The 20769-nt window shown below is 34.2% G+C and overlaps 2 protein-coding genes across 2 annotated transcripts; one reads left to right on the top strand and one right to left on the bottom strand.

The window, feature by feature from the left end:
• Window positions 1-9556: 9556 nt before the first annotated feature.
• On the bottom strand, window positions 9557-9961 carry LOC119665276 (protein GVQW3-like). The gene has a single exon (XM_038074554.1). It carries the CDS (start codon window positions 9959-9961, stop codon window positions 9557-9559), a length of 405 nt encoding a protein of 134 aa, XP_037930482.1.
• Window positions 9962-18479: 8518 nt separating this feature from the next.
• Window positions 18480-19745, top strand: LOC119665289 (cyclin-dependent kinase 12-like). The gene is made up of 3 exons (XM_038074557.1): window positions 18480-18969; window positions 19156-19454; window positions 19575-19745. The coding sequence occupies exons 1-3, from the start codon at window positions 18480-18482 to the stop codon at window positions 19743-19745; spliced, it is 960 nt and encodes a 319-aa protein (XP_037930485.1).
• The last annotated feature ends 1024 nt before the right edge of the window (window positions 19746-20769 follow it).

A 20769-nucleotide genomic window follows, 5' to 3' on the forward strand; every position in this document is an offset into this window, starting at 1 on the left:
TTTCCAACATTTTTAACATTCTCTTCATTCAACCCATCATTCACACCATCATTCACACACGCCTCTCCTACCGCTATGACAGGTAACGCACCGCCTACTGCGCCTTCCTTTTCTACGTCTTCTTGATCCGCCATTAGTGAGAGTTTATTCAACTCTGATATGAACTCAGGGGACCTGATAATTGAGGCAATCGCGTTGCGGTTAACTGCTTGCGTCTCCTTTCTTTGGAACAAAATTCCTGCACGCAAATTGATATCGCGTTCTGGCACACTATCCGTCGGCCTAATCACGCCTGTATCTATTTGAGTCAGAAGATACGACGCTGCGTCTCTTCCCAAAGCTCTCGCTACACTCCTAGTAAGTAGCTTATTTTCGTTCCTATTGCGTGTATTTGCTTCACCTGTAGGAGTAAACCACTCGCGATCGCTCTCCATGAATCAGAAACAAAATAAAACTGAACAAATTCGTGTAATTTGAATTGTAGCAAAATAGGAAATGTAACTAATTACTGTGGTCTATTTACCCAACTAATTCACCAAAAAAAATTATACACTATCTCTATTAATTCAAACCGTTTATGAAGAAACAATTTCATAAGAAAAAAAAATTCCAGTAATAAGTAATATACCAGAGTCAAAAAGCGAAAGAGAATTAAAGAAAGATTTTGACTACTTCTCTTCTTAATTAAATGTAAAACTTAATAAATAAATAAATTATTTCCAAAAAAAAATATAATATATAAACAAAAATAAAAAATAGATAATTAGAGATAAGGGTTTAAAAAGAAAAAAAAAAAATCAACCACCATAAATAATAATGAATAATACTCAAAATTATTCAAACTAAACTTCAACCAAAATTTGGCATCAATAGGCAAAATCTTAATAAATACCAAAAGAAAAATAACTTCTAAAACAGGTTAAAGCTATTCAATTGGTATACTATACCTAAACGTAATCTAAATATAAAGTATTACTATTCAATTATATTTAAATGGGTTTTGTAATTTCTACAATATAATAATAATAATGATATAGATGACCTTTGGTGTATTCTCAGTGTTATTATCTCAGGGACAATGTTAAAAAAAAATAAAAATGAGTTGAGTCGCGTTTCTCTCGGTCTTTAGTCCCCCACATAAATTCTAAGAATTATTTGCTGCATTACAATTTGATGCAGTCTGAACTACTGCCAAAAGCTAACACAACTAAAATTCTACACCCACCCATCACAAGCCGTTTCTGAAGCAAGCCTCACAATCACAGGACGTCCTTCTAAATGATCAGCAGCTTCAACTTCAGTCTTCATTCGTACTTTCTATCATTCACGCGCACATTCATATCACCTGCTGCTATACTGACTTTCACGTATAACGTTTCTGACAAACAGCTTCACGGCACCTCAGTATAGCTGCTGGTTTGCTTGTGATTTAAAAGAACAAAAAAAAACAAAAACTTAATCACCTCAAACATATCCTGTTCGAATGTATGTTGTAGCGATCAAGCCAAAACACAAACCTAACACTAATTCTGTCAATCCGTCATTCGTGTCCTGTCGATGGTCAGTCGTTCGTATTACGTTCTGTTCTTTCGTTAGTTCCGTTCGTTGGGCGCCATTTTGTTACGTTCAACATCCTTTACATTCATGTGTGCAGAGTTAGAATCTGGCACGGTGGCAAGGCCAGCTAGCTCGTCAGAAAAGGGTTGGATTCTTTACTCCGCTATAGCACATCCGAACCGTAACAAAAAAAATAAAGAAAAATCGTGCCAGAGAATTTGGTTCAAAAAAAAAAAAATTTACAATCAATGATAGTAATTTTATATAATATTAATACCCTGTGTCTACCAGTTTTTTTTTTCTTTTTTTTTTCTTCTTCGTATTGTCCCTGTCCTTGTTGGTCGGTTTGGACCTACCCACCCTCACTACATTACCGTAGTTACCGTTGAGCTGAAGTAACAGGCACTGTTAAATTCTCTCCAGCTCCCTATTTTCATGTTCGTCCCTGTCCTGTCTAACTCATTTTTATTTTACTGCAACCTAACATTGCCCCCTTCTTCACTTTCACCTGTCACCTATATCTATTGAACTTAAGCCATCATTTTGTTTGAATTTACATCATTTACACATTTAGTTTGTTACAAAAAAAAAAAAATCTTATGAATGGAATTATTTTTAATTTTGTTTCTTTTTTTCTTTTTATGGTTTATTATTTTATTACATATATAATAATACAAAAAAATTCGACTAAACTAAACTAAGCAAAATTCTCTTCAAATAAAAAAAAAATACAAAAGAATATATATATATACATAATGTATTCATAATAAAAAAACTTACAATCTACTCTTACTATTTAATGCACAACTATATGTATATCCATAATATATTTATAATAAGAAAATAGATAAATATAACGAGAATAAAAAAATAGCTTTCTATACATCAACTTGTTGTTTTGTTTTTTTTTCCTTTTTTTTTTTTTTCTTTTACATTTAGACTACCAATATTTTAATTACTTTGATTACTCTTACCAACATCGTAGCAGTGACGTCACTCCGCATTGCTGACCTAAATAGCTACAAAAAAAATTAAAAAAAAACAAATTGTGGATAATCAAAGAATAAAACAACAAAACAAAGACACCTGATGTGCTTGATCACTTATAATATATGTACATCATTTAAAGTAAAAAAATGTATATATTCTAATCTTGCGTGACTAATATCATATCCAAAATAAATTAACAATGAATATTATTTCTACTAATAATTTCATAAATAGAACTAATTAATTCAAGAAAATTAATAAAAAAAAACTTAATGTATATATAAAAAAATTCAAATTATTAAAATAAGTTGGAGAAAAAAAATTTTTAATTTAGAAACAAAAAAAAAATATGAGATTGAATATTTAAAAAAAATTATAAGACATTATAGACGGCAATAAGTCATAGGTAATTGAACAACTGAGTAAGCATAATATAATTTATTGTTTAAATGAATTTAATGAATTTAATTAATTTAATCATAAGCATTAACGTAAAAAAATCATATCCTGTAGCACTTCCGCGCGGTCTTAGTATTCTCCGTTGCTATTCTACAACTGTAAGGGTAGCTTACCGTACCAGTTGCTGTTAGATGTACTTGCAGTGAGTCCTAGGGCTAATTCCATATGTTTATCACTCCTTATTGGACTTGACTTATTACACATATAATACGGCTTGTGAGGTTGTTAAATCAAAGTTTCACCGATATGTTATATTTATATATGGCTAATTCCATATGCTTATCAATCCTTATTGGACTTGGTTTATTACACATATAATACGGCTTATGAGGTTGTTAAATCAAAGTTTCACCGATATGTTATATTTATATATGGCTAATTCCATATGCTTATCAATCCTTATTGGACTTGGTTTATTACACATATAATACGGCTTGTTAGGTTGTTAAATCCAAGTTTCACCGATATGTTATATTTATTTGAATTTTTTCGATCATCAATTTATTCAAAGTTTTGATCATTTAAACCTCCGACTTGTAAAAAAAATTTTTTTTTTTTTATTCACTTTAATTATTTTTGTATTAATAATAATTAATTTTTAAATGTTCACTTTAATTATTTTTGTATTAATAATAGTTAATTTTAAATGTTCACTTTAATTATTTTTGTATTAATAATAATTAATTTTTAAATGTTCACTTTAATTATTTTTGTATTAATAATAATTAATTTTTAAATGTTCACTTTAATTATTTTTGTATTAATAATAATTAATTTTTAAATGTTCACTTTAATTATTTTTGTATTAATAATAATTAATTTTTAAATATTCACTTTTTACTAATATATTTCAATATATCGTCTCAAATTCTTCAAGTCGCTCGCGGACATCAACCGTCTTCTTCCAAAGACTTCCTCCCAAAAAAAAAAACTGCAACCAATATCTCTATCTTATATCATTCTCCTCCCGTAATTAAATCCGTTGGACACTCATCCCGTACACTTTTCGGGGTCGTTCCTTGAACCTCCAGTTAATGTTATTTTTCTTTCCACCTTCCGAACACTTTTTTTTTCTTTTTATCTTATTTCAATACTTGCATTACACATTGCTCTGGCAGCATTGATCATTTCAACTTCCAATTTGGCCAAACTTTTCGCCGCGACTCTTGATCAAAACAAAAGAAAACAAAAAAATGTACAAAAGCTTTTTTTTTTTTCTTTCTTGCAAATTTTGACATTTCGCTGTGCGTGCAATGCACAGGCTAATTTTAATTTATAAAAAAAAATAAAAATAAAAATAAATAAAAAAAATGAGTAGACGGTGTGTCAAAATATTACTGCCGCGAATTTGGACAAGGAAGTGCATGCTCACTTTACCAAAGGAACCACCGTGAGACAAGCAGGTGCTGCACTGAGACTGCCTGGACAACGTGGGACATGCGAGGTAATATCATGTTTTTAATTTTCTTACTCATGTTAGCCTATCACCTCCTACTCACACAGGCATACACAACATCATACTGCAGGGATTTTCAGGATTTTGAGTTGAGAATGTAGGGGACTTTTTAGTCCGTATGTGTCTACTGCACATTTGTGTGAAATGATAATTTAAAAGCGCACAATATTACGATGAATAACGCAACTAAATAGTATGGAAATATTTTATTGAAAAAATTATTTTCTATTTATATTTTAATTTTGAATTTATTATTAGATTTATATTTATTGCTTATATTACTTATTATTTTAAGGTTTATTAATTTAAGACATGGGAATAAAGTTAATTTCACAATGTTCTTGAAAACTTTGTTATAATATAAAATATAAATAGTTTATGATATATGAGTTAAATAGAATTTAATAGAGAGTATTTGTTTCGAAATGTTATAAGTAAAGAGTATCGGTTTTACGGATCTTACTTAGAAAAAATTAAATATATCAATTTTGAACTACTTCATAAAATTTTATTTATCACTTAATCATCATTTAAAAATTAAAATAAAAACTATAGAATATTGCTTTTGTCCTTTAAGGTGTAAGTGATTAACACGACTAAGGCTTAGTTTGTTTGTTTTTTATTTAAGAATATCACTTAAAAGTATTTTACCTAATCAATTATTAGTATACATTCATATATTTCTGTGGGAACTAATTCCTTTGTATTTAAAAATGTTGTGTCCTACCAAAAGAGTTAAAAATTTTACTTCCTTTTCATGTTTTTTAAGTTCACATCAGCAAATCTATAAAAGTTAGATACTCTACCTACGTCAATACATATTTTTTGGAATAAAAAAATTTTCATAAAATATGTTTTTATTTCTTTTAAACTGGTGCAAAACTTACTAAACAAATGTTTTAAGTTTAGTTACTAAATTTGCATTTAAAAATGCACAAAAGTTGGGTGGTAATATACAAAAAACTAATATTTTAAGTTAAAATACAAATAAGGTTAAGACAGTTATAATTTTCAGCTCACATTATAAATACTTAACAAAAATAATTATTTTAAATATTTGTTAATTTATGCAATTTTTAACATAAGTAACGATCCCAACGAACATAAATATCAATTTTTTCAAAATTTGCAACAAAATAATATATTCTATTTCAAACAAAATTGTGAAATTCATGTCATTTTTTCCCACCCTTGGGTGCAAGCGCAAAATCGCACATTTGTGCAATCCCAAATTTGTGCACATTTGTGCACATTTATCTTATACGAATCTTATACAATTTCGAATTATACAATTAGTAGCGTTGCAATTCCTAGCCACTTCGTCTAGAGTTTTTGCAACCACTACTATTGCAATATCATCTGCATACCCAACTACGGTCGCTCCGTCCGGCTCTTCAAGCCAACTACCATCGTACATAATATTCCAAAGAATTGGCCCTAGAACTGATACCTGGCGGACCCCTCCCGTAATCCTATATGTTTTGGGTCCGAATTCTGTATCATTTAAAAGTATTCTGTCTTTAAAATATGATGTGATAACTTTTAAAAGATATTCTGGGACTCTTATTTTCAACAGTGCATTTAAGATGCTACTCCACTCAACAGGCCACTACCGCGCAGTATTTTTTGTACTACCTAGCCACCTTAAGCCCTTTGTGGCTTCCTTTGCAATATTGCATACATGTAGTACAGCATCAACAGTACAACGTTTAGGTCTAAAGCTAAATTGGTTATTTGATAGACCCTGACTTGCCTCCGTGAATTTTTCTAATCTAGAACATATAATTCTTTCAAGGATCTTACCTGCAGTGTCCAGTAGGCATAAAGGTCTGTGAGGCGATGGTAGTTCTGAGGGCTTATTACCTTTAGGAATAAGCAGCAATCTTTGTTTTTTCCAACACGAAGGAAAAATTCCTTCCTGTAGGCAGCTGTTGAATACATCCGTAAATATAGAAGCTTGTTTTTGTATTGCCTTCTTCAGAACAGTATTGGGGACTCCATCAAATCCAGGAGATTTATTGGGTTTAACCCTAGAAGAAGCGGCTATAACTTCAGAATCTGTAACCGGGGGATCTCATTTAAAACGGTGATTATCGGTATTAAGATTCTAAGTTCTCGCTTTTTTGGGAACAAGTGTTTCACGATATTCGCCATTATTTTAGTACACGAAGGTACCGAGTCTCTTAACATCTTAAATTTACGCATTACTATTTTGTAGCTATCGCCCCAAACATTTTGGTCTATGTCATTGATCTGAGTTTAAAAAATTTGGTTTTTTCTCCTAATAATTGCCCTTTTTAGTATAGATCTGCGCTCTCGTTATTTTTGGAGAAGCTTTTCTGCACCTACTCCAGATCTGTGGCGTTGGAACTGTCTGCAGGAGGCAAGACATTGAGATCTTAATAACGCTATTTCTTCCATCCACCAATAGTTTGATGCGCGCCCATTACTTCTTCCTTTTCTTGGCATTGATGCATCACAGATGTTGCATAGTTCTTTCATAAGGTGATTTGATTTTTCAAAAGCATCCCCGTCTCCGAAACTCATGTTTTCGGTAATGAATTCCATTACCTCATTGTCGAGATACTTAGTTTTCCAGCATATTTGCTGTGCTTTTTTCTGCGATTTTTTTAAAGCAAACTTCTCTTTCAACGATATGAAAAAGCAAATTGCATTGTGGTCGCTGTGGGTGTATTGGTTTGTTACTTTTCTAGGTAGGATACTGAGGTCTATGTAGGATACGTCTCTACCATTATCGAACGTTGGGCTATGCCCATGGTTAAGTTGTGTTAGGTTTAGTGAGGTGAATGTCTCTTATAGGGCTCTACCTCGGCGCGTTGTATTACTACTGCCCCATTCGACTGCCCAATCATTAAAATCCCCTGCAACAATGATGGGAGTTTTATTTCTGACTGTTCCTTGAAGCCTTTCGAGAAACTCTTCAAATCTATCTTGGGTGATATTTGGGTATATGTAGCAACTTCATACATATATACCTCGGATTCTAGCAAGTACTAGCCTTCCTTTTGTACCAATACGCTTGGTTCAAACATTATGTCCTGTCTTAGCCAAATGGCTGCCTTTGCAGAAGTATCTTGTACCCATTTATAGGTTTGTTCTGATTTGTAAAATTCACTAATTACGAGTACATCCGATTTTAATTCCAAAGCTGTTTGGGATAAGAGGTCTTGGGCAGCCTCACATCGATTTAGGTACAATGTAGAAATTTAATCATTTTTTAGACTTAAGCTCCTGCATAGCCTTCCTGTAGGATTCGCATTTGGAACTTCTTGAGTAGTGTAGATTACCACCCTTACAGTTTTCCGGACATAGAATGAATATTGGTTAAGCCGAGCACGATTTTACCTTATGACCATCTTCTCCGCATCTCATACATGTGCAATGTCTAGCAGCATGTCCAAATTGAAGACATTTAAAGCACCTCATGGCATCCTTAGAAGGGAGATCGATAATCGCTGTTCGTGTATTGTCGCTTACGTAACGGTAAAACTTGACGTTGATGTCGCTTACGTTTATTGCTGAAAATTAGTCAGCAATCGCTGCGCACACCTCTTCGTTGGACGTTACCTCGTCTAGATCCCTGCGTTCTATTAGGGTGCGTTGTGTTAAGGATTTTACACTAGCATAATCCTAATTATGCACTGTTCTTCATTTCAGTGCATAAGTCCTTAGCTAAAGTTCCAGCTTCTTTGGTACGCTGAATCAATACATCCCCCTTTGTTGTTTTTCGGATTCGATTGTTTTGATTTAATGAGCTTTAACATATCAGCGTAAGGCTTGTCTGCAGTCTTGCTAATAAGAATAGCTTCAGGTCTCACTCTTGGCGCCTTAACGAGGTCCAGTTTTGTCACAGTTTTCCTCTTTTTATTTTCCACTAGTTGGCACTTGTTGCAAGGCGTTCCATGTTCATTGCTTCCAATTTCCCTAATCTGAACTTTGGGTGGTGGACCGTTCGGTTTCTCATTTGCAGAACGCTTTAGTGCTCTCTGAGTTTTCACGCTAATGGAAGTCACACTCTTAGCTGCTACCGGTACTAGTGACCCCCTTTCTTATTCTGACAAATACATCTTAACTACCTGTGCTAGCAAGTCCCGCATATCCTTATTGATATGTCTTTGAGACTCCATTATCGCAGATAGTTGCAATAGGTTATCTTCAACGCTATCATCTGGCTTGGGGGATAAAGGAATATTTACTACCTCCTTCTCCAATGTTTTTTGGGATGCGTTTTGTTTTCGCATTGGTGATGTTCTTTGCCCACTCATACCTTATTATTACCCTTTTGAATTATTTGGAAAATTAAAAAAGAATTAATTACCTCTAAATTTCAAATGTACAAATTCAGAATTTATGTTTAACATTAAAATTTTGCTAGTAAATTTAAAATTTGCTAAATAAATTTACAATTTGCTAATTAAATTTAAATATTTTGCTAAATTGCTAAATAAGAGTACAATATTACACCATTGCAAAAGCTTTTGTGTAACAATTGATCTAAATATTTGATCGTTTTATAACAATTATTCACTTTGTAAAATTTTCTCGCACATCTGATTGTGCACATTTTTATAAGTCAGTTGCACAGCACAAATGTGTGTGCACTAATCTGTGTGCACAATCATCGCTTTGTGCGATGTGAAATTTGAAACCGCACAACAAATTTGAGTGCGTGCATTTTTTTTCTTAACACCACATATGTGCGTGTGCATATTGTAAAAATAATTTCCACTCGCACAGTGCAGTGTGCGATTTTGTGCATCACAGTATGGCTTTTAGTTCCATACCTGCACGAAAAATCAAAAAATCGCGTACAACAAGAGCCGTGTGTGATGGAGCATTATCGTGGTGAAGAATCCAATTGTTGGCTTTCCACAAATCTGATATTTTCTTACCAGAAAAGATGATATGACCCTCTGGCAAAAATTCGTAATGAACAACACCGCGGTAGTCGAAAAAAACAGTAAGCATAACTTTAATTTTCGAGCGACTTTTGTGCGGTTTAATGGGTTTTGGCTCGTTTTTGAAGCGCCATTCGCTCGATTGTTGACTGGTTTCGACGTTATACTCATAAACCTATGTCTCATCACCTATTATGATGCGTTTCATGAATGTAGAGTAGTGTCCATGCTCAAAAATCATTTCTTCACACACGTTCTTTCGGTATTCTTTTTGCAAAAAATCAAGGCGTTTCGGTACAAGTGGAACTGCAACGCGTCTCATGCCCAATATATCATGTAGAATATGGTGAACGGATCCATTTGAAATGTCTAAGTCACGAGCAATCTCTCTTTCAGTTATACGACGATCTTCCAACACAATTTTCTTGATTTTTGCCACGTTTTTTTCGGTATTTGATGTTGATGGCCGTACAGAACGAGGCAAATCTTCGATCACTTCACGACCTCCTTTGAATGACTTATACCACTCGTAAGCCTGTATTCGAGACATAGAAAAATCCCCGTAAGCTTTCTGCACCATTTTCAATGCTTCAACACATGAAATTGCTTTCAAAACACAAAATTTCAAACAAATTCGTTGTTCAACTGAATTTTCCATAGTAAAAATCGTTAAATGCACTTGAGTTAGTCTCACATTAACAGCTGTTGTAAACAAACTAATTGACTGATGGCGCTCAAATTTGAACCACATGTCAGGAAAGGGTGTACCAACATAACAAAAATAAAATTTTTTGAAAAAGGTTTATAACTTATGGAGTAGTTAACAAAATCTGAATGCTTTTTGATCAGAAGGTATGACGGACCCAAATAATTACAGCCGCATTGCAAAGGCAAAAACAACAAAAAATGCTTGGTTTGCGCTTTTGAACGCATATGAGGACAAAGGTTTAACAAGAAAGGTAGAATTATTGAAACAACTTGCAAATATAAAATTAGAAAACTGCAAATCACTGCAAGAATACTTAAATAAAATAATAATGACGGGTTTGAAAGTAAATAACGCTGGACTCAGCATTGATGATGAGCTTACAGCGTCTTTAATACTTGCTGGTCTGTCTGAAGAGTTGAAACCATTAGTGATGACTGTCGAAAATATTAAAGACAAATTAACAGTCGATGAAGTCAAAAATTTATTAATGTAAGACTCCGAGTTTGATAATAATGAGACAAATTCGGCTTTGTATAGTGATAACGTGTATAAGAAAAAATTTGTGTATAAAAATACATGTCATAAAGGCAAAAAAGAGGGGTATTATGTTAAAAACTGCTCACATAAAACATCATATTACAGAAACAATAAGCCTGTACGATCAAACCAAAATGTCTGATCAACGTTGGAATCAACTATTTGCAAGCACTGAACACTTGAATCCAGTACTTATGTTGATTGTATTTAAACAAGAAAACCACTGAGTACTTGAACCCAGCGATTTTGACGATTGTCCAAATTATCCTAGTCACTGAACACTTAAATCCAGTGAATAGGCGCTTATGTGACGTAAATTCAGCACTTGAACTAAATTTACAAAGCTAAAGAAATGAATCAATCACGAATGTGGCTTCTCATCAATTGAATTGTCAAAAATTCAATTGTGCCTTTTATTTAAAATTAATAATCAATTTACAACAAATAAATTAACTAAAATAACCTTGACCATGCATGCCAAACAATGAACTTGTTACAAACTGCAAGAGTGCATTTTCTTGCAGACGAAATTTGACGCTTTTGTTTTCATGAGCAAACAAAGCGTATGACGTGTTTTTGGGCATTGCATCGACAAAATTATTTTTTACAACAAAATATATTTTAAATGAAATTATTACAACAAATTATTCATACAAAATAATACAAACAAATTATTTATACACAACAATATAATATAATATTTAACATTCTCCCCCGCGATCAACAATATGAGCCTCTAGCTGTCAGGTAGTCAGTCCGGCTATATGTTGATAACGAATTCTCGTGACTGCCGACGTGGCATGGGTATAGGTGTCATGCGGGTGGCTTCTTCATCGGGTGGAACTTCAATTGGGTTTACAGGTTTTTTCTGCAATTTCTTCTTCATCATGATTATGATTAATATCAGACTTATAAAAAGTGCTGCGTAAGCTATGGTGAAGCTGTGGTACTTGTGTGACTGAAATTGATTTGGAAGATCACTTATCTGGTATGACAGCAAAACCTTCTGCCATACTGTGAGGTCTTTCAGCTGTTGATCGTATTGGTTGTCGCGCAATGTTGACAGTGTACTGTTGCCGCTGTAAGCATCTGATGTCTTCATAGGGGATTGTAGCCTTAATTCGGAGATTTTACCAAGACTACTGTATGAATATCTTGACGTGCAATTATTTGTTGTCCTTGCACGGAAACGAAGCTGTGTTTAAGCACGCAGTCTGGGTCGATCGTTAATAAGCCTGAACCTTTTAGATTTAGTGGCATGATTTCCTTATTACATACTGCAGTTGCTCGTGAAGATGTTGATGTCGCATAAATCCATTGATTTTTGTTATTCAATGGAATCCAGGTCAGAGTGTTGATAGTGTGTTTCAACCGACAATTTTGTATTGTGTTGTTGTTGAATAGGTTGATCTCACACGCACATAGTTCAGAACCAAAATTGTATCGTATGCGGACGTTGGCACAAAGAAATTCCCCTTCCTTTATGGTCTCACAAAGACTTAAATCGGATTTCATAAGAGGAAAATATTGATCATGATGCGTATTAATAGCCAAAATAGAACTGCATGAGTCAATTACTGCCATGGAGTCATTTAACCAGTTCGGGATTGGAATTAGTTGAAAAAATTCAAATCGTTCATATTCAATCAAGGGTAATGTCATACTAAAAATTGCATGCTGCTGTATGATTCCACCTTTAATCTTCATTAGTCTGTAAAGGGATATTAGCTCATCTTCTGGCATCGGTAATTCTAATGATGGTAATAGATGAAGTTTGATTTGATTGACTTGCTTTTGTAATTGTGTTGGTGTCAATAACAACGGATTGACTTTTCCATGGTGAGTATCAGTTAGAGCATCTATAATGGCAGATTGTATCTACTGTAGATTATGTGCTACCAGTGTTAGTTGAATGGATCCTGCATAGAAAACTTGATTGAGCCGTACCTGATTTACCTCTCTATTTGTATCTTTTATGGAATTCATCAGTGCCTTTATTTCATTGTCAATGTGCTCAAAACCTTCTTGAACTGCGATTTTATTTTTCTTCATTATATTGATTGTTGAATCGACAACTGATGTTTGATTCTTAAATAACGTCAATAATTGCATTTAATTTTGTTTCACTTTTGAAATTATATTTGACATTCCTTTGGCATATTCTGACTCTAATACTCCAAATAGCGAATGTGCAATATTGCCTACAAGATCAATTGCTCCTCTTCTGGATCGATGGTCATGAAGTGATTTATCATCGATTTGTAGTTCGGATTCAATACGTTTAAAGTGATTAACTGTACTCGCACATGATGCGTTTGGTTTCATTTGTTGACAAGCTTGATGTAGCGACGTTATTCCTGTGTTTAGAGCTGATGCTTCTGTCCAATAAAGACTTAAGATTCCATTCAGTATTTGATATGGCAGCTATGCCCAGATTTTCAAAGTGAATACCCAATTTCGACCCAAACCTTTTATTATCAATTGGAAACCCTATTACTATTGGCAATATCAGTAATAGTGTGAGTAATACAGAACAGTATAAGTTGGTCGGCAGTTTTCTACGTTTTGTCTTGGGTTCTTCATACGTCTCTTTTTTATCTTCAATAATTACGTTGTCAGGAGGTATTTCGTGATTAGCTTCAGCCATTGTTGGTTGATCATCTGTATTTACAGGCAGTACAGCTATTCGATAAATTGGACGTTTAAAAATGCCTGTCGATGTTTTAACGTCAGCTACTTGGATACGTCCATCTGTACCCTTGTACACATGTACAATTCATCCCAAGGGTCACTGCATCACTGGGACGTTATCTTATTTGATTATAACCATGTCTCCTAACTGTATGTTGGCAGATTGTGTTTTCCATTTGTTACGTTGTTGCAGTTCCATCAAATATTCGTTAGACCAGCGTTTCCAGAAATTATGTTTAAACTGGGAAACTAGGTTCCAAAGTGACAATAACGTGTGTTTTTCTGATTTTGATCGGCTGTCTACATGAGTTGTAAGAGCTGCTCCAATTAATAAGTGTCCTGGAGTTAACGCTGTCAAATCAGTTGGATAGTCGCACTATTATTCTACCATCCTTTAAAATTGCTCTGACATATGCTGCAGCACCAAATGCCTTTTCAGATGCATCAGCAAAAATGTGTAGTTGTGTTGATGATGGAACCTCGCCTCTGAAGATATGTCTTGCCACTTGAATGTTTTCTAGAGTACTTAAGTTTTCTCTAAATGTTGACCATGTTGTACGAAGATCTGTAGGAAGTGGTTCATCCCAAGATAGTTTCAACTGCCATAAGTGTTGTATGAAAATCTTTGCTTTGACTATTACTGGAGCTAATAAACCAAGTAGGTCGAACAGTCTAGCTAAATCAGAACTAACGACTCTCTTTGTGATTATTCCTTCAGTAACCATTTTGACCTAAATTCCAAATAAATCCGCCTTGGGAACCAAAATAATCCCTGCGTTTTGATTAACTTGTTATTATCGAAATCTAGATTTACCTCTTGATCATCTTGAGAAATGTTTTTCAAAAGTTAAGGATGGTTTGCGCTCCATTTCCGAAGACAAAAATGATGCTTCTTCAAAATATGGATTAGTTGTCTTTGAGCTTCAATAGCCGTAATTAAACTATCTGATCCACCGAGCCCATCGTCAACGTAGAAATTGTCACACAGGATTTGAGCTCCTAATGGATAATTCACCTTATTTTGAAATGCTATCTTTTGCAGACATTTTGTTGCTAGGTAAGAAGCTGCTCGAGTCCCATATGTAATTGTGTTTAGCTGATAATAACGAATCGTAGAATTTGGACTGCTTCTCCAAATGATAAGTTGATAGCGCCGATCTTCAAGATTTATCAAAACTTGACGATACATTTTCTCGATATCTGTGGGGAAAACAAACCGTGGTCGCCTAAAACGGAGCAGAATTGAAAAAAGTTCACTTTGAACTGTCGGTCCGTTATACATTAAATCATTCAACGAGTGTCCACGCGGGCAACATAATTATTAGAATAAGTGCACTGCACGGGCAACAGAATTATTAGAATTAGTGCACTCCGACGTACTTGAACCCTTACAATTAAAATCATTTTCTGGATATTTATTAACATTCATTGATGATAACATTCATTGAAATCCGACGATTTCAATAAATTTATTGATTTTAAAAATATGGTCGAAAACCAATGTTCTAAAAAGATAAAAACGCTACGCACGGATAACGGCCACGAATACATTAATCGAAATTTCTTGAATTTTTTGAAAAAATGTGGAATAATTCATCAAAAAACATCACCATATACACCAAAGTAAACGGAGACACGGAAAGAATGAAACGTACAATTGTTGAACATATTCGCTGTATGTTAACGGACAGTGATTTAAACGAGCAGTACTGGGCAGAAGCAGTTATGACTGCCATATGTATTATAAATAGAATACCATGTCGAGAAAAACAAAATTGTCCAAAAGAAATTTAGAGCAATAAAAAACTAACTTTCAAACACTTACGTGTATTTGGACGCCTAGCTATGGTGCATATATCTAAAGAAAAACGCACTAAACTTGACCCAAAATAAATTATGTGTATTATGGTCGAATACTGTGAAAATAGTTAATCATATCAATTAATAAACTCACAAAACAAAAAAGTTATTATCAGTAGAGACGTGATTTTTTTTGAAAATGAAAAATATGTAGGAAAAAGTGATTCCCTAGATATGGTTGTTCCTCTTATACAAATTGAACTGACAATTCAGGGAGGAACAAAGAGGACTGCGAATTGACACTTAAAAATACTGAAAATGAAACCAAAAGATATTCTTAAAAGATTTGACATGCTAGATCCATCAGCAACTCCAGTTGACTACAATCAAAAACTTTACTCTGATATGTCACCAAAAGACAAAGAACAAATGACTCAGACTCCATATATGGAAGCTGTTGGCTGTTAACTCTATGATGCTCAAATTACAAGACCTGATATAAGTTATGCAGTCACTCTTCTAAGTAGATATAGTTCAAATCCAGGAAAGGCACATTAAGAAGCAGTAAAGCGTGTTATGCGTTATCTCAGGAGAACCACGAAAATTGGACTCGTGTGCAAAAAGGAAAAGGTATAATATTAGGTTATTGCGACGCCGACTGGGTCGATTATGTAGATGATAGACGTTCAACAACCGGTTACGCATTTACCTTACAATCTGGTGCCATATCCTGGGCTACTAAACGTCAAAAAACGGTTCCGTTGTTGTTGTCAACGGAAGTGGAGTATTTGTCACTTGTTGCCGCTATACAAGAATTTATTTGGCTTAAACGACTTGAATCTGAACTTTTATTTGGTAATACAAACCACATGGTCATAACAAACAATTCACACTCAAATCGAACCAAACATGTAGACATAAAGGCGATCTTTGTTCGTCAGAAGACAGAATCAAAGGAGATTGAAATCAAATATTTGTCAACAAACTAATTGATATGTGGCGACGCAATTTGCACAGCTTTTATTTCTTTATACACATAAAAACAAATCAAACTCCGCCAATAACAAATCAACAAAACACGCCAACACCAGTTTTTTTATTTTTATGAAATATTTTTGTCACATTTGGTTTTGGATAATATTAAATATATATAATTCATAATACATATCTAATGTACCTTGTTTTAAATTATTAAACTAAAATACTTTATTTTAAATAATAAAGTGCTAATTAAAATTACAAACACACTCGGAACTACGCGTAGTAAGTACACAAAACCGCGACGAAATAAAAGAAGAGGAAAAAACATGCAAACATGGAAAGACACAAGAAGTACACAATATAACATAAGAAAGTTCAGCTTTACGGCGAAGTTAACTACAGCAATTAATACCGGTGCGCTGGTTCATTAGGCCTGCTGGTAAATTTTAACAAGGACTTAAATTTTCACTCATACAAAGACAAGTACGCTGGCCTATTTAGTTTTCTGGCACATTTTGCCAAAACCTGGCTCAGCCAAATGTAGTTAGAAATTATCCACAGCACAGAGTAACCGGTTTTTTTACAACAGAGGAGGGGAACCCAGGACATCACGCTGTCCTGCTAGGAGTCTTTTAGGAAAACGAACCGAAGCTAAAAGTAAAAAAAAAATCTCGTCAACGAGTAATACAGTGAGCAGAAAACGTAAATCTACATTAAGGTCATAGTCACCCACAGCAGTAATAATTTCTGTGTGCCCGTCGTCAACGGTGATGCACATTTTTTTTCTTTAATTATTAAACAAAAGAATACTTTATTTGGATTATAATTTATCATATTGTAATGTGATATTGGTACAAGACCACACATATCACAAAACACTCAAGTGTTCCGAATAATTTAAAGTAACCATTGACACAGTTCTATTTTAATAAAACTTATGACAAACTATTGTCAAGTAATATAAGCCTTTATTTTGTCATTATTTTGGTGACAATAACTGAGCCGCACATTGCACCATATGTGCAATATGCATGTCAAAACTGTGTCGGTTTCAAGTAAAACCATATGTAGAACACTTGCATTAGTAAATATAATACTATTTATCGATAAGATATTTTTGTAAGAATATTATATACGTCTAATTTGGGTTAACCAATTAGACGCAAGTATTATAAGTATTAACCAATAGAATCAGTACATAAGATTTTATTGGAAATTAGTATTAAGAAACAATGTTAGATTTAAGAATGAAGAAATTAATAAAAACAGTCTTCTACAAACACTGAAAACGACGCTTCTTTTATTTTCGATAAAGATTAAACAGTATAATATGCTGAATAGCTTATTCAGCAATTATTTAATTACACTTTGTTAGAATATGTTCTTTTATGAAATAAATAAAATATATAATTTATAAACCCGACAAAATTACTAGACATAATTGTGGAAATGGAAGCCAAATATGAAAGTAGTCTTTCACCCAAACTTTCAGGTTTCGAAGCGGAAATCCCGAAAATACATATCTCAGAGCCAAGCACGATGAATAACAAGTTTCAGGACATAGCGTGAATCGCCAATCAAGTTCGTAAATGGGCTGTACATTTCGATGGTGAAACAAATCCATTACCATTTTTGGAAAAACTGGAAACACTCTCCGAAACATATAACATTCCCCCGAACATTTTGCCAAGGATTTTGCCAGAAATGCTCGAAGGAAGAGCCCTAATGTGGTTCCGTAAAAATAATCGAAGATGGACGCAATGGTCAAGTTTCACACAGGACATTCGAGACTTCTTTTTACCCTCTAACTATTTAGATCAACTAGAAGATTCGATTCGCAACAAGTATCAACAGAAGAGTGAGTCGTTTAAAAATTATGCTTTAGAGTTACAGGATTTGATGCGGCCAGCTGAGCTAACAAGGGGACAACAATTAAGTCGAATTTACCGAAATAGTAGGCCATAATAGACCAGCTACATATTAAACCATGTGAATTTACCTCTCTGGAAGGCTTGATCAAGTTAGCTGAGAAATTTGAGCGACTTACTCAACTAAGTAACATAGAGCGCCAACACACTCTCGATTTTTCACCGCCGGTTCCCGTTCATAGGATACAGACCGGAAGGGTAGACGTGCGAAGTGCTTGTCACAGATGTGGGGAAGCAAATCATTTTGCACGAGAATGCACAAAACCTAGGAAACTTTTTTGCTGGATTTGTGGCACTTTAGGCTGTCGAACAATCGAGTGCTGCAGGAAAAATCCAACCTACTGGAATCACCAGAGCTCATCGGGAAACTCCTTGGGGGTTGTCACGTCAGGCGGGACAACAACCACCCGATCATCTTACCCGTTAAATTAGAATTCAGTCACCCAAAACTGATGGAGAAAAGAATAGTCCGTAATCAAAGCGTTGAATTGAATGATTATATCCAGCAGGAAAATAACCAGTCACCAATCCAACCAACCACAAAGCAAGCAACAACAGTAACAGCTAGAAATCTAGTAACAAATACACTACCTACGCTAAGCATGCCGCTTCGAAGTGATTCAGAACCACACTCAGTATCACAACAGGGAAAACAACAAAAGCAGGTGTTGCTTAAATGCGTCGTAACTCCTCCACAGATTTCAACGTCTCATAGAGAAAGTCCAGAAGTATGTTATCAACAAGCCCATGCACAACAGTCGCCAGCCAACCGCAATCACAACACACAACCACGAGAACAAAAGCATCAAATCGAAGAGCATGATTTATCATCACGTCCAGCACTGCCACAACGTTTAACGATAGTACCAGAGTCATCACATGTCAATCATCCATTGTTACCAACTTCTACAAATTCAGAATCATCGTCGCAAACGCCACAGAGTCATTCAGAAAGTAATTTCAAATCATCGTCACAAACGCCACAGTGTCATTCGCAAAGTAATTTCAAATCATCGTCGCAAACGCCACAGAGTCATTCGCAAAGTAATTTCAAATCATCGTTACAATCAAAGAAACTTTAGCCACAGCCACCACTTCCTGTTAATCAGCAACAAGCACAATGAGAAGCACCACCAAGAAATAGTCGCCAGTCTGGTCCACCATCATCTTCGTCATCAACTACATCGCCACAGAGGAAACCTACTACAGTACAGCCAGTATCGAACAATTGTCATGTACAACTTACAAATCCATTAGATCCATTAGATATCAATGTTTCAGATAGTAAACTTAATGCGGAACTACCAAGCCAAGAAACTCAAGCAAAAGATAAAGTCAGGCGCGACAGTCAACAAGAACCATGGTCACCACAAGAGGAATTAAAAGTCGTTCAACCAAGCACAAAAGAAAACAAACCAGAAACTCTAGTAAGACGTCTAGGCACATTTAAACGAAAGGATGACCATCACATGTCAAAAACCAAGATGATTACTACAAAATTTTCAAGAGTCCAAATATTAGAAAGAGAAATCGAGCCTCGTTCTAAGAGGAATATTAGTAACACAAGTAATAGCATGTATCACATGGAAAATAATAGGAAAACAGCCCACGTCAGCGATATCAAATTGTACTACGCAGACTCTAATCGTAAAGAGTACGGAGGTGGATTTAGTTCACAAGAGATACCCGAAGAACCAAAGACACCGAGTGCAAGTTAACCAAAGAGGTGTAGTCAGTGTTTCATTAAAATAATATCATCGGTTCTTTTTTTTTTCTTTTCTGAAGAAGGAGGGAAATGTAACGATACAAATTTGCACAGTAAATTTCTATGTCACATATAGCAAGAACAAGCGAAAAAGAAAATCTGAATGTCACCTTACCACTACCTCTACACATAGTAAACATATAAACACTCACGTGAAGAAAACTGCAATGAATTTATCTAAAAAAATATGAAATTGAATAAAAATATTTATTTATAAATCACATGGACATTTCTGCGATCCTCGGTTCCAGCGTGCCGCGGGCATCGATGCATGCAATGTACAAAATCTTAAATATGCGGAAAAAAAATGAATTTCTTGTTACAATTTATGAATGGAAAAACTTGTATTGGAATTCTAAACACAATAACAAATAAACAATTATTACAGAAAACACATTTATTTATTTAAAAATATATATTTAAGGAATAAATAAAATACAAAACAATTTAACACGCATTTTGCACAGCTTTTATTTCTTTATACACATAAAAACAAATCAAACTCCGACAATAACAAATCAACAAAACACGCCAACACCAGTTTTTTTATTTTTATGAAATATTTTTGTCACATTTGGTTTTGGGTAATATTAAATATATATAATTCATAATACATATCTAATGTACCTTGTTTTAAATTATTAAACTAAAATACTTTATTTTAAATAATAAAGTGCAAATTAAAATTACAAACACACTCGGAACTACGCGTAGTAAGTACACAAAACCGCGGCGAAATAAAAAGAAGAGGGGAAAAAAACATGCAAACATGAAAAGGCACAAGAAGTACAAAATATAACACAACATGTTCAACTTTACTGCGAAGTTAACTACAGCAATTAATACCGGTGCGCTACACCAAAAAGCTCCGGTATGTTCGGTACAAAAGAAGGAACATTTGATATGATAGGGGACTTGGTTTTTGACTAGTGAAGAAGCAAGTACTCTGGCTCATTCGGCCTTCTGATAAATTTTAC

Source organism: Teleopsis dalmanni, chromosome 1, assembly GCF_002237135.1.
Source record: "Teleopsis dalmanni isolate 2A chromosome 1, ASM223713v2, whole genome shotgun sequence".
Taxonomy (NCBI): Eukaryota; Metazoa; Arthropoda; class Insecta; order Diptera; family Diopsidae; genus Teleopsis; species Teleopsis dalmanni.

Bases quoted from the DNA above. Each gene is read 5' to 3' on its own strand.
- LOC119665289 (XM_038074557.1), top strand. From the start codon at position 18,480: ATGGAGAAAAGAATAGTCCGTAATCAAAGCGTTGAATTGAATGATTAT. The intron at 18,970-19,155 runs GTCATTCAGAAA...CACAATGAGAAG, and splicing joins ATCGTCGCAAACGCCACAGA to CACCACCAAGAAATAGTCGC. The intron at 19,455-19,574 runs GTAAGACGTCTA...CCTCGTTCTAAG, and splicing joins AAAACAAACCAGAAACTCTA to AGGAATATTAGTAACACAAG.
- LOC119665276 (XM_038074554.1), bottom strand. From the start codon at position 9,961: ATGGTGCAGAAAGCTTACGGGGATTTTTCTATGTCTCGAATACAGGCT.